At 52.4% G+C, this 12,099-nt stretch overlaps 3 protein-coding genes across 3 annotated transcripts; 2 read left to right on the top strand and 1 right to left on the bottom strand.

Annotated features, from left to right (window-relative positions):
- Window positions 1–1,505: 1,505 nt before the first annotated feature.
- Window positions 1,506–4,544, top strand: LOC100825663 (calcium-dependent protein kinase 29). The gene is made up of 6 exons (XM_003578709.4): window positions 1,506–2,681; window positions 2,791–2,943; window positions 3,040–3,155; window positions 3,239–3,406; window positions 3,517–3,738; window positions 3,819–4,544. The coding sequence occupies exons 1-6, from the start codon at window positions 1,832–1,834 to the stop codon at window positions 4,020–4,022; spliced, it is 1,713 nt and encodes a 570-aa protein (XP_003578757.1). The 5' UTR covers window positions 1,506–1,831; the 3' UTR covers window positions 4,023–4,544.
- Window positions 4,545–6,129: 1,585 nt separating this feature from the next.
- On the top strand, window positions 6,130–9,204 carry LOC100822581 (putative wall-associated receptor kinase-like 16). The gene is made up of 4 exons (XM_010240290.3): window positions 6,130–6,794; window positions 6,891–7,341; window positions 7,427–7,588; window positions 7,910–9,204. Exons 1-4 carry the CDS (start codon window positions 6,321–6,323, stop codon window positions 9,073–9,075), a joined length of 2,253 nt encoding a protein of 750 aa, XP_010238592.1. The 5' UTR covers window positions 6,130–6,320; the 3' UTR covers window positions 9,076–9,204.
- On the bottom strand, window positions 9,079–10,808 carry LOC100822270 (heat shock 70 kDa protein BIP5). Its single transcript, XM_003576897.3, has 2 exons — window positions 10,397–10,808; window positions 9,079–10,250 (listed from the first exon to the last, which is right to left on the bottom strand). Exons 1-2 carry the CDS (start codon window positions 10,729–10,731, stop codon window positions 9,269–9,271), a joined length of 1,317 nt encoding a protein of 438 aa, XP_003576945.2. The 5' UTR covers window positions 10,732–10,808; the 3' UTR covers window positions 9,079–9,268.
- Window positions 10,809–12,099: the final 1,291 nt, after the last annotated feature.

Genomic DNA, 12,099 nt, shown 5'->3' with positions numbered 1-12,099 from the left:
CAGGCGGGAGGGACACCCTGACCACGACCGCCTTGGTGTGAAGGCGGTGGATGTCGTCCCCCATGTCAGGGGAGAGGGTGAACGTGGAGGTGCCCTCCATGGGACGCTCAGAAGGGTGACCAACGGCGAGGTCCCGAGCATGCATCGCGGTCGGGGGAGCAGTGGCAGGCGCGGGGCGGGGCAAGGCGGTTGCGGCTGGGGGAGCAATAGGGGTGGAAGGAAGTGGGGCGCGACGGGAGGGGCAAAAGCGAGCAATGTGATCGAAGCGCCCGCACCGCAAGCATTTAACAGGGTCGCGGCACTGGGCAATCCGGTGGTCGGAAGCCAGGCAACGAAGGCACTTATTCCTAAAGACAAGGGGGAAGCGGGAGGTAGCTGGGCCATGAATGCGAGCAGCGACGACCGGGGCTCGAGAAGCCGCAGGAGCGACAAGACGGCCCCGATTTGAGCTCACACCACCAGTAGCGAGATCTCACAGTCTGCCACCTGGGATCTGCGGTAGCACCATCCGCAGCAGCACCATCAACAACCGGAGCCAGCTCACCCAGAGGCTGAGGAGCTTCTTCAATGCGGGGCACAGAGCGACAAGACGCATCGGCAAACAATGCAAGCGGCGAAGACACGGCATCGACCGCGCGAGCAGGCGGCGAGTGCAGGCGGGCAGGACTAGCGGTCTCGGGCACGGTGTCCTCATCCGGGTCGCCGTAGGCACCCCAGTCCAGCGGCTCGGAGCCCGGGGAAACTGGATCTGGATCAGAAGTGCCATGGCAGGTGGGGGCGGAAAGGAGCGGGGGGGAGGCGGGGGTGCGTGGCGAGGAGGGCGGCAGCAAAAGACGGATCTGTGGGCGAGGGGTAGCGGACAACGGGGATGTGGTGGGCGGGGGCGGAGTCGGCGGTGGGTGGTGGTAGGGAGCGGTCGCCAGTTCGGGGGCGAGAGTTCGGGAAAGAAGCCATTGCAAACGGAGTTTTTTCCAGACCCGTTATTGTGACAAGTGTTCGGGCTGGATTTCGAAGCCGAAACAAGGGGTTCTCAGACAAACAAACAAAAAGTCGAACATCCATTTGGATCTTCTGGATAAATGCATAATATGAAGATGCAAAAAAGAATAAAAGATAGTAATCAAGGCATAGAAAAATATGCAAAAAAGATGATGTATAAATAGGCCACGTGAGCATAGAAAATTTCCTGCAACGGGAAATCGGATAGAAATTAAAAAGAAATGAAACGGGAAAGTGAAATGAACACGGTGAAACAGAGTGGGAGGCAGAAACCGAACTAAAAACGGACGCGGTAGAAACGGGCGGGCAGGACCGGGCAGGGCACCCCGGGCCCAGTAAGACATGCCACGGCACACCGGAAAGCGTTTGTTCGGTCTGGATTCCGAAACCGAATCAAGGGGTTCTCAGACAAACAAACAAAAAATCAAAGCCGAAACAAGAGCTCCCCGCCAATTTTAGAACGCCCCATGTTGTTCTCCTGAAAGGCAATTTTTGTTCTGGTTCGAGATGCTCGGCGCGCGCGCGCGAGAGAGAGAGACAGAGACCCAAAAATGGCAAGAAGAGCCGGACGGAGGAGCCGGGAGTAGAAGAGAAAAGAGGCTCCCCTGTCTCCGAAAGCCATCCACCCCCGGCGCGCCAATTTCTGCCTCCATCGGTCTCTCTCCTCCTCTCTTGGCCTAGCTAGCTAGAGGGAGAGGAAGAGAGAGATCCAGCCCCCCATCCCCCATCCGCCATCCGCCATTAATCCCCATTGCCAAGGTGCGCTCGCTCGTTCGATCCATCCATCGGCGGAAGCAAATTCAAATTGACGAGACCGGGAGAGAGAGAGGCCATGGGCAACTGCTGCGTTGCCCGGCCGTCCTTCAGGCGCCGCGGCGGCGGCGGCGGAGGTGGCTCCCCCCGGCACCGCGGCGGGCGTCTCGGCGGCGCCGGCAACCTCCGCTGCCTCTCCACCATCTCCTCCGTCACCGACACCCCCCGCGCCGCCGCCGCCCCCATCACCGTCCTCAACAGCAAATCCCTCGCCCCCCCAGAGGCCGCGTCCTCCGCCGCCGAGGAGCTTCTCCGCCGGTACGTCCTGGGCGAGGAGCTGGGCCGGGGCGAGTTCGGCGTGACCCGCCGCTGCACGGACTCAACCACCTCCCAGACCCTCGCCTGCAAGTCCATCAGCAAGCGGAAGCTCCGGAGCAGCGTGGACGTGGAGGACGTGCGGCGCGAGGTCTCCATCATGCGCGCTCTGCCCGCCCACCCAAACGTCGTCGCGCTCCGGGAAGCCTTCGAGGACTCGGACGCCGTGCACCTGGTCATGGAGGTCTGCGAGGGCGGGGAGCTCTTCGACCGCATCGTCGCCAAGGGCCACTACACGGAGCGCGCGGCCGCCGGCGTCATGCGCACCATCATGGAGGTCGTGGGGCATTGCCATAGGAACGGGGTCATGCATCGGGATCTCAAGCCTGAGAACTTCTTATATGCGAATGCGAGCGAGGCGTCGCCGCTTAAAGTCATCGACTTCGGGCTGTCCGTATGCTTCAAGCCGGGTGAAAGGTTCAGCGAGATCGTCGGGTCGCCGTATTACATGGCGCCCGAGGTGCTCAAGAGGAACTATGGCCAGGAAATTGATGTCTGGAGCGCTGGGGTCATACTCTACATCTTGCTGTGTGGTGTCCCTCCATTCTGGGCCGGTATGTTTATATGTTGTTCTTCATAGTTCTTCTTCCATGCTGTCCAAATTTGAGGGACTCCCAGTCTTATTAACCAAGTTGGAAATTTGGCCATGTATTTCGCATGCAGAGAGCGACGAAGGGATCGCGCAGGCCATCATCCGGGCGCGCCTCGACTTCGAGCGGGAGCCGTGGCCCAAGGTGTCGGACAACGCCAAGGACCTCGTCAGGAAAATGCTCGACCCCAACCCTTACGCCAGGCTCACGGCTCAGCAGGCTCTAGGTCTGTTACTCTTGCCGATTCCTTCCGTTATTGAGACTGTCGAACCGCCTGAATCAATGAATCTAACACTTGTTTCCCGGTCTTCCGAGAATGCAGAGCACCCTTGGATACAGAATGCCAGTGTTGCCCCTAACATTCCTCTTGGAGAAGCAGTAAGGTCCAGGCTGAAGCAGTTCACGGTCATGAACAAGTTCAAGAAGAAGGCCCTACTTGTGACCTCACAAATTAATCGCCTCTCTTGTCTTCTAGCATACATATCTGCATATGCTGAATGTTTTGTTTGATTGACATTAAGGTGGTGGCGGAGTACTTGCCGGCAGAGGAGCTGGAGGCGATCACGGAGCTGTTCCACATGCTGGACACCAACAACGACGGGCACCTGACGATCGAGGAGCTCAGGAAAGGATTACAGATGATAGGGAACAACGTCAATGACACCGACGTGGACATGCTCATGGAAGCTGTGAGATCACCCTGCTCTCTTCACTCTGTTTTGAGTTCTTCCAAGATCAGTATTAAACTGCGATTGATTCAATCTTGTAAGGTTGTCGTGTCCATGTTCTGAATCTGTAGGCAGACATAGACGGGAATGGCACCCTGGACTGCAAGGAGTTCGTGACAGTGTCCATCCACCTGAAGAAGATCCGCGGCGAGGAGCACCTCCCCAAGGTGTTCAACTACTTCGACAAGAACATGAGCGGGTTCATCGAGATGGAGGAGCTCAAGGAGGCGCTGTCCCCGAGAGGCGACCAGAAGGCCATCGAAGACATCATCTTCGACATCGACATCGACAAGGTTGTATCATCATCATTGTCACCTTCAAAGAAGGAAGCCAAGAATGAGCAAACTTATATAACTGACACTGAAATGTGCAGGACGGGAAGATAAGCTACGAGGAGTTCGAGCTGATGATGAAGGCCGGAGTGGACTGGAGGAACGCGTCGAGGCAGTACTCGAGAGCGGTTTTCAACACCCTGAGCCGAAAGATGTTCAAGGAGACGTCCCTGAAGATTCTTGATCCCATCACCCCACGTGGCGCAGCCGCCACCGTGGCGAAACAACAACAGGACATGATCTGAGAAAGGAAACAAAAAACGAGCTTTTTGCTGGGTGAATCCTTTTTTAGTTTTTGTTTGAACTGGGTGAATCTTTTTGCTGGGTGAATCCTTTTTTAGTTTTTGTTTGAACTGGGTGAGTCTTTGGAAGACAGAGAGAGGACACCACCGTCCAAGCGCGCTCATGCTAGCTGGTCTCTCGTCTCTGGTGTTTGTCGCAGAGCACGATTCCTAGCATGAGATGTTAGAACACGGAGAAATGTGACCCACTCGAACTCGAAAGGTTGTGCGCGCTTGCGGATTAACTGCACAAAGAATGTACCAGCTGGATGATCCATGCTCCGCGGAGTGCGGGACACGCGTGGACCGGACCAATTCCAACGCAAGCAGCAGTTGACACGTCTAATAATAGCGCAAGATCGAACGGGAGAAGTAACGCTTGGTTACTGGGCTTGTCCATGTTAAAAGTGATTGGTGGAATCTGTTCTCCTAATCACATCCTTAATTTGCTTTATCAATAAAAGTGATTGCATGCATGCACAGTAAGACAGTTGATCTATACAGCTCAAACGTGACGTGAGGCGTTTGATGCGTTGCCCTGCTCCTCGGGTTTCCTTCTGAATTCTGAAATACCACTGGCATCACATCCTCTCTTTTTTTTTTAAACAACGATCTGGTTTTATTTATTCAACAAATAAAGTACATCTGATCGAAAAAACTAAAACGACAACAAAGATTTCAGATAAACTGAAAGTTAAATCAAAAATCTTTGAAGCCAACTCCTCTAGCTGCGTCTTTTGCATCTTGATGTTTCTCCAAATATCTGGTGACGAAACAGTACAAGACCAAACCTGCATAAACTGAACTTGTCTTGTAGGTTTTACTGTGCCGCATGAGCCGCCCACCCCAGCGGGTGAGAACTTAAGATCGTTCAACACACGGTGGCCGGGGACACACCCCTCACAAGACAGGTTGTCAAACCATTTAATCATCGCCGAACCATGGAGGAAGAAGACCAAAATCACAAAATTTCGAGCCGTGAGATCCACAAACTCAATGGAGTAGACCATGATAGACACGCCAAAACGGGGATGGAGCCGGAGACCAAAAATCCGAGCGTCGTCGTCTCCACCGTCAGGACGACGTCGCCAAGGATACACAAAACCTTATAAAAAATGTACTAAGACGATGGCCAGATGTTGATCCGTGGTTCCTCTCACCTCCTGATGGCCAAAAGCCAGAGACGAGGGGAACCGACGAAGACGACACCGGCGGCTTTTCTCCTGGTGGCGGCTAGGGTTCCACGAACTCTCGATCGATACATGATAGCAGCACATCCTCTGTTTTTAAGGACATGTACAATCCAAGTTATTAATGCTGCCAACAAAGAGAGGTTTGTACATACTGTTGTCTGTAAAAAATAGTCCACTTTAGGTTAATTCTATAAGCACATTGCATTGTATATGCTCCAATAGAACTCAAACTTTATAGAAAAAATTACCAATATATGTGACCCCAAACAAGCATAATATCAAAATAATTCTAATGATACTAGGTTAACTTAGAACAAACTAAAATACACAAACATTCCTTTTTTTCAAGAAGAAGGTACACAAACGAAATAAATGAGTTTGTACTTCCTTTTTTCAAGAAGAAGGTACTTCAAATATTCCAGGTAATCACTATCATGACGTATCACTCAGTTGGCCCATCCTGATTAGACATATCTGCATGGAAACGAGCAACGACCAACTTGCGCGAGAGGCAGCTGTCAAAAAAAAAAAAACTTGCGTGAGAGGTAAATATGTCTTTGCCTCTTAATTTGGCTGCCCAGTTTTGATGTCGTCCTATGTGATATCGTGAGGTTGTCAATACACTGGCCGGATCTCAACAATTCAGTCCTCAATCCAGTCTTTGTATGTTTCCGCTAATTAACGTGCATGGACCGTACGACATGTAACATGACCACACCTTATTGGAAGACATACTAGTCCTAACTGATCAGGAACTCGGCCCTACCAGGTAACACAGCAGCTCCATCTCCTCTTCATCATATCAATGAAATTTCGGGGGGAAGACCGGCCAAGTCCAAGTCTTGGCATGTCTCCAAGCAAGCATGAATAATACAACCACATATCCATGTTTTGTCAGTTAATTGTCACTCCAATTACACCATAGCCACAAGTGTCAAGTGGGCCGGAGTCAATCAGTCGTCGGCTATAGCTTGATCTTTCATCTATTTAGTTGCAGCCCATTGCAGCACCATCGCCTTCAGCTAGAGCTTCAGCACAATTGCACACCCGTCCACAAACTTAACCAAAGATGACCAAGTTTGAGTATGACCATCGGCTTGTTCTTCTTCCTTGCCATCTTCTTCTCTGCCTTTCAGTGATCTGCAGCTGCAGCGCGGAAGCGCCGGCAGCGGCAGGCCACCGGCCCGGGTGCCCGGCCAAGTGCGGCGACGTCGACATCCCGTTCCCCTTCGGCATCGGCGAGCAGTGCGCGCTGGACGGCTTTCAGCTCGGCTGCAACAGAAGCATTGGCAGTAGAGGCACGGGCAGTACCAGCAGCAAGCCTTTCTGGGGGGATTTCGAGGTGATGAGCATCTCCGTGCCGGACGGCAAGGTCCGGGTGAAGACGCTCATCTCCTCGCTGTGCTACGACCCTGCCACCAACCTCACCACCCCCTTCGAGGCGTCCTCAGACTTCACCAATTCAGGTTTCTGGATTTCGGACGCCGACAACAAGATCGTCGTCATCGGCTGCTACACTCTGGCTTACATGATGAGCTCCTCCGTAAGCTATATAGCACGTCTCAGCTGAATTCTGTTCTACTAATTCTAATTAACGGCATGGATCTCACACAAATATGTATGATTGTTGCGTTTGCAGTATGTGATAGGTTGTCTGTCAAGATGCGACGATGCACTGCCACTTCAGAACGGCTCGTGCTCCGGCAACGGCTGCTGCCAGGCGGACGTCCCGAAGGACATAACGTATTACGAGAGCTATTTCAACGAGCGATACAACGGCAGCGTGACATGGAGGCAGCAAGACAGGCGCTGCGGCTACATGGCGGTGATGGAAAAGGCGGCTCTCGACTTCCGCCCGAGCTTCGTCACCTCCACGGTGTTCAACGACACCAACAACGGGAAGGTCCCGGTCATCCTCAACTGGCTGATCGCGCAGGTTTCTTGCCGGGTTGCTAGGCAGAATATGAGCACCTACGCGTGTGTCAGCAGCAACAGCCAGTGCCTCGATTCCACCGGTAAGCAGCCAGGTTACCGCTGCAGGTGCCGGAATGGATATGAAGGCAACCCTTACATCACTGGTGGATGCCAAGGTTCGATCATTCCTGCTTTAGTTTTTGGTCCCTTCAACATTCCTACAACCAAATAGAATTATGAACTTACAAGTGTTTGTCGCAGATATTGACGACTGCCTTGGAAATTCCAATCTATGCCCATTTGGGGTCTGCGTGAACACGCCGGGGGGCTACAACTGCCCATGCCACCCGGGGAATTCCACCATAAACGGCGTTTGCGTGCCAATTCAGAAGCCTTCCCGTTTTCCTGCGCTACCGGTTGTAGGTGGGTTCTTCTCCTTGTTAAGCACTAAAATAACATCACTTATATACGGACAATTAATTAGACTATCAATATGTACCGTAGGATCAGTAGTATTAGTGCCCAACAGGCAACCTACTAGCAAACAGAACTCCAACATGATTGAATGGATTTAGTATTTTTTTTCTTTAGATTAGAAAACAAGCTCTGCCAATCATTTATGTGTTCCTTATTAGGAATAATTGTTTTTTCTCTTGAATACTACTCCCAGCTCATGTGAAATCACATTCATTTCTGACAAAATATCTCAACTGATCTAGTTGTTGTAACGATAATCATGCACAGGCGCAAGTGTTGGACTCGTCATCATTGTGATTGCTATAGCATGCGCATGCTTGATCCGCGAGAGAAAGAAATCACAGAAGATGAAAGAGAACTACTTTCGGCAGCACGGTGGCCTACTATTATTCGAAGAGATGAAGTCAAAGCAAGCCAATTCATTCAAAATCTTCACGAAGGAAGAGCTACAGAAAGCCACGGACATGTTCAGTGCACAACGGATAGTGGGCCGGGGAGGAAACGGAACTGTGTACAGAGGACTTCTGGAGGGCAACGACCTGGAGGTAGCAGTCAAGAGATGCATGACGATCGACGAGAAGCAGAAGGCAGAGTTTGGCAAAGAGATGCTGATCCTGTCCCAGATCAACCACAGGAACATCGTGAAGCTCCTCGGGTGCTGCCTCGAGGTGGAAGTCCCCATGTTGGTGTACGAGTTCATCCCGAACGGCACGCTCTTCCAACTCATCCATGGCAGCCATGGCCAACGCCTCTCCCTGGCCGCTCGCTTGGAGATCGCCCACGAGTCCGCCGACGCGCTCGCCTACCTCCATTCGTGCGCTTCGCCGCCCATCCTCCACGGCGACGTCAAGTCCTCCAACATCCTCATCGACGCCGACCGCAAGGCTAAAGTCTCCGATTTCGGCACCTCCATCTTGGGGGCGACCGACGAGTCACAGTTTGCAACATTTATGCAGGGGACGTGTGGGTACCTCGACCCGGAGTATGTGCAAACTTGCCGGATGACATATAAGAGTGACGTGTACAGCTTTGGGGTTGTCCTTCTGGAGTTACTCACGCGGAAGAAGCCGGTCAATCTCTTCGCCGCTGAACACGAGAAGAGCCTGTCCGTGGTGTTCTTGTCTGCGATGAAGGAGAATAAGGTTGCGGAGATCCTGGATGAGCATATTAAGGACGAGGAGGACAACGCAAGGTTTATTCAAGAGATTGCGGAGCTAGCGAAGCAGTGCTTGGAGATGTATGGTGAGAACAGGCCATCAATGAGGGAAGTTGCCGAGAAGCTTGGCGGGCTGAGGAAGGGGATGCATCACCATCCATGGGGGAAGGAAGCACAAGAGGATACGGAGAGCTTGCTTGGGGAGCCGTCGTCCATGGCCAGCTCGACTGTCAGCACCGAGAAGATAGGTATTACGGGTCTGCAGTCAGGGCGTTAAGAGTTATCAAATTGTATCTTTTGTTTTGGCTGCAAAATATGCAGAAAATTGTTGCAGCTAAATAGCTTTAATGTGTTATCTAGTCCTCCTCCGGTGTTTCAACTTGATTTGTTGGGACTTCTGTCTTTACTAGCACAAGCGTATACGTGCATTGCGGATATCTTTGCCGGATCAATCCTCTGTGAAAGATAATTTAACACAAGTCCGTAGAAGCCCCAAACTGACGCCGTTCGCCACCCAGACATTCGTAACCCCCTGCCGTAGGATGGCTGAGAAGAGCTCCACCATGAACCACAGCTTCGTCAGGCTCCACCGCTGCCGTACCGATCCGTACTTGTCTTCCGCCAAAGTAGTCGCTGATGAGTTCCTGAATCCTCGGCATCCTGCTGCTCCCGCCGACGAGAACGATCTCGTCAACCAGTTCCTTCTTCTCGGCCAGTTCGCTCCCAACCATGGCCTTGTCCACCACTGACATGATCCTGCCGAAGAGATCGTGGTTGAGCTCCTCGAACTTTGCTCGTGTCAGAGGCTCAAACAAATCCACGCCGTCGACGATGGAATTGACGCTCACACGGGCGACATCTCGGTCGCTCAGTTCCTTCTTGGCGCGCTCGCACTCTGCTCTCAGCTTCCAGAGCTTCGCCGTGTCGTTGCCAATGTCGACGCTGTGCTTCTCCCGGATCAGTTGCAGGAAGTGGTTGGCCGTTCTCCGGTCGAAGTCGTCCCCTCCGAGGTGCGCGTCATGCCACGTCCCGATGGCCTCGAACACGCCGTCCTCGTGGACCAGGACGGTGGCCTCCGCCGTGCCGCCGCCGACGTGCAGCACCAGGACGTTCTTCGTGATCTCGTTTTCGTGGAGGCCGTGCGCGAGGGCGGCGGCGGTGGGCTCGTCGATGATCCTGACGGGCTCCAGGCCGGCGGACGTGACGGCGTCGAAGGCGGCGAGGCGGGACGCGTCGCGGAAGTAGCTGGGGACGGTGAGGACGGCGTAGTGGACCTTGTGGCCGAGGAAGGCCTCGGCTCGACACTTGAGCTCCGCCAGCACCATGGCGGCCACGTCCTCGACGTGGAGCAGCTGCTTCTTCGCCACCTGGATTCCTGTGCCCGTGCTGCTTGTTTCCTTGTACACGATCTTGTACGGGAAACTCTCTCTCTGCACGTCCTCGTGCCCAAATCTGCACAAATTTGAGATCCAAGTTAATATCGATCAAACGAATCGAATCAACAAGTAGGTAGCAGTAAGTACAGTAGTAACTAACTACAAATTCATCTGAATTATAGTGCAGATTAAGAAGAAGGCGTGTGTTAGAATTGATCGTACGTTTTCCCGAGCAGGCGCTTGAAGCCAAAGACGGCGGCCTGAGGGTTAGCGGCGGCGTGGTCCTTTGCGGCCTCGCCGACGAGGGCGGCGCCGTCGTCGGAGAAGGCGACCCATGAGGGGATGCAGAACCGGAACACGGGCGCCCCGGCGTGGCCGTTGCCGTAGCCGGAGACGCAGGATCTGGTGTTGCCGAGACGGACGGCGATGACGCTGCCGAGCCGGAACGGCCTGCTGGGCAGGGGACTGTCCATCAGCGCAGCCGCATGACCCAGAAACCCTGACGGCAGGAGCTGCAGGCAGATCAGTAAGACGGCGATTCGATCCGAATTAGCCATGGGAGGATGGATGATTGAGGCCGTCGCAGAGAGGACTCCTTTTTAGTTTTTTATTATGATACTAGTGATATTGGAACGGCGACGGCATCACCGACCTACTTAAGTTAGGTTACACAAATCCACCTCATATTGGGATTGAGCGGCTTTGATTACACAACCAGTTTTGTCCCCAGTCAAATTGAGTCTTTTTTCATGTAAGTTCATATATATGTTTACAATCCTACAAAATTGCAAATCCAAATTTATAGACACAAATAGAAAAACAAAACTAATCTAGAAATAGAAGACCTTGACAAGACAAAATTTAAGACACATAATTTATAAACTCACCCTTTTTTTTTAAACTTTCAGCCGTGCTACGGTGCGACGGTAACACCCAGAGAGATGCTCTTAGCATCTTTCAATAGGTTCTCTAAAATTGGATTCCTTAAAACCAATTTTATAACTGCTTCCTCCAGCAACTTCCCAAAACAGTCACGGATCCAAGATTGTACACAAACTAGAGCTAAACTGGGCTAAGTATGTAAGTCTAGAGTTAATCCGTTGTTAATCAGTTATTTTTTGCCAAATGTCTATGGCACGATACATGTAGCAGCCATCTCATGCCTAGGGCTATAGCCCCAATTGCCCTATGCGTGAATCTGCCCCTGTCCCTAAACTTCATTCTCTATTTCCTTTTATACGTCACACTGACACGTGAGTCCCATGAATCAGTCACAAAGAATTTCCTCACCCCTCTTCTCCTCTCTCTTTCATGCCGCCCTTTTGTTCCTCCTCAACCGCTCCCTGCTCCTCCTCCGCCCCAACCCTGCCGCTCCTCCACCTTTCCCATGCCGTTCTCTTGCTCCTCCGCCACTGCCATTGCTGCTCCTCCGGAGCGGGCGCCACTGCTCTTCTGGCGACCTCGATCCCACATCTGTGGACTTGATTTCGGCCAGGAATTACGTCGGGGTGGCGCAGGGGTTAGGTGAGGGTCGCCGAGGGTCCAGGCGGCGGGTGGCGATCGCATGGCCGCGGTGCAGCGTCGATCGAAGAAGAGGAAAAATTCGAATCGAGGTGGTTGGCTTGGCGCAAGTGGATTTGTAAGAATAGGGAATGGGGGTTCCCTATATTTGGGAAAGATGAAATAGAAGGAATTTTCTAAAACAAAAGTAGAAATTGGAACGGGATAGGAAACATGCTAGAGAGCGTTTTGGTACCTTTTCAGGGGACAATGTCTGTCTTTAGGTATTGAAAATGACTTTAGTGAACCTGCTAGAGATGCTCTGACACTGAATATTCTCTCTACTATCCTCAACGGTGACTATTACTATACCTCCGTTTCTAAATATGACAAGTACTGTTTTTGTCTCAAGACCGTGTTTATAG

The sequence above is a fragment of the Brachypodium distachyon genome, chromosome 4 (genome assembly GCF_000005505.3).
Source record: "Brachypodium distachyon strain Bd21 chromosome 4, Brachypodium_distachyon_v3.0, whole genome shotgun sequence".
In the NCBI taxonomy this organism is placed as follows: Eukaryota; Viridiplantae; Streptophyta; class Magnoliopsida; order Poales; family Poaceae; genus Brachypodium; species Brachypodium distachyon.
The sequence above is the reverse complement of the archived record's forward strand: the minus strand, read 5'-3'. Positions and strand labels throughout refer to the sequence as shown.

What these genes read in the sequence shown, in the direction of transcription:
- LOC100825663 (XM_003578709.4), top strand. Translation starts at nt 1,832, where the DNA reads ATGGGCAACTGCTGCGTTGCCCGGCCGTCCTTCAGGCGCCGCGGCGGC. An exon ending in TGTCCCTCCATTCTGGGCCG is followed by an intron (nt 2,682 to 2,790) that starts GTATGTTTATAT and finishes TTTCGCATGCAG; the next exon opens with AGAGCGACGAAGGGATCGCG. An exon ending in TCGACATCGACATCGACAAG is followed by an intron (nt 3,739 to 3,818) that starts GTTGTATCATCA and finishes TGAAATGTGCAG; the next exon opens with GACGGGAAGATAAGCTACGA.
- LOC100822270 (XM_003576897.3), bottom strand. Translation starts at nt 10,731, where the DNA reads ATGGCTAATTCGGATCGAATCGCCGTCTTACTGATCTGCCTGCAGCTC. An exon ending in AAGCGCCTGCTCGGGAAAAC is followed by an intron (nt 10,251 to 10,396) that starts GTACGATCAATT and finishes AAATTTGTGCAG; the next exon opens with ATTTGGGCACGAGGACGTGC.
- LOC100822581 (XM_010240290.3), top strand. Translation starts at nt 6,321, where the DNA reads ATGACCAAGTTTGAGTATGACCATCGGCTTGTTCTTCTTCCTTGCCAT. An exon ending in CTTACATGATGAGCTCCTCC is followed by an intron (nt 6,795 to 6,890) that starts GTAAGCTATATA and finishes TTGCGTTTGCAG; the next exon opens with TATGTGATAGGTTGTCTGTC. An exon ending in TCCTGCGCTACCGGTTGTAG is followed by an intron (nt 7,589 to 7,909) that starts GTGGGTTCTTCT and finishes AATCATGCACAG; the next exon opens with GCGCAAGTGTTGGACTCGTC.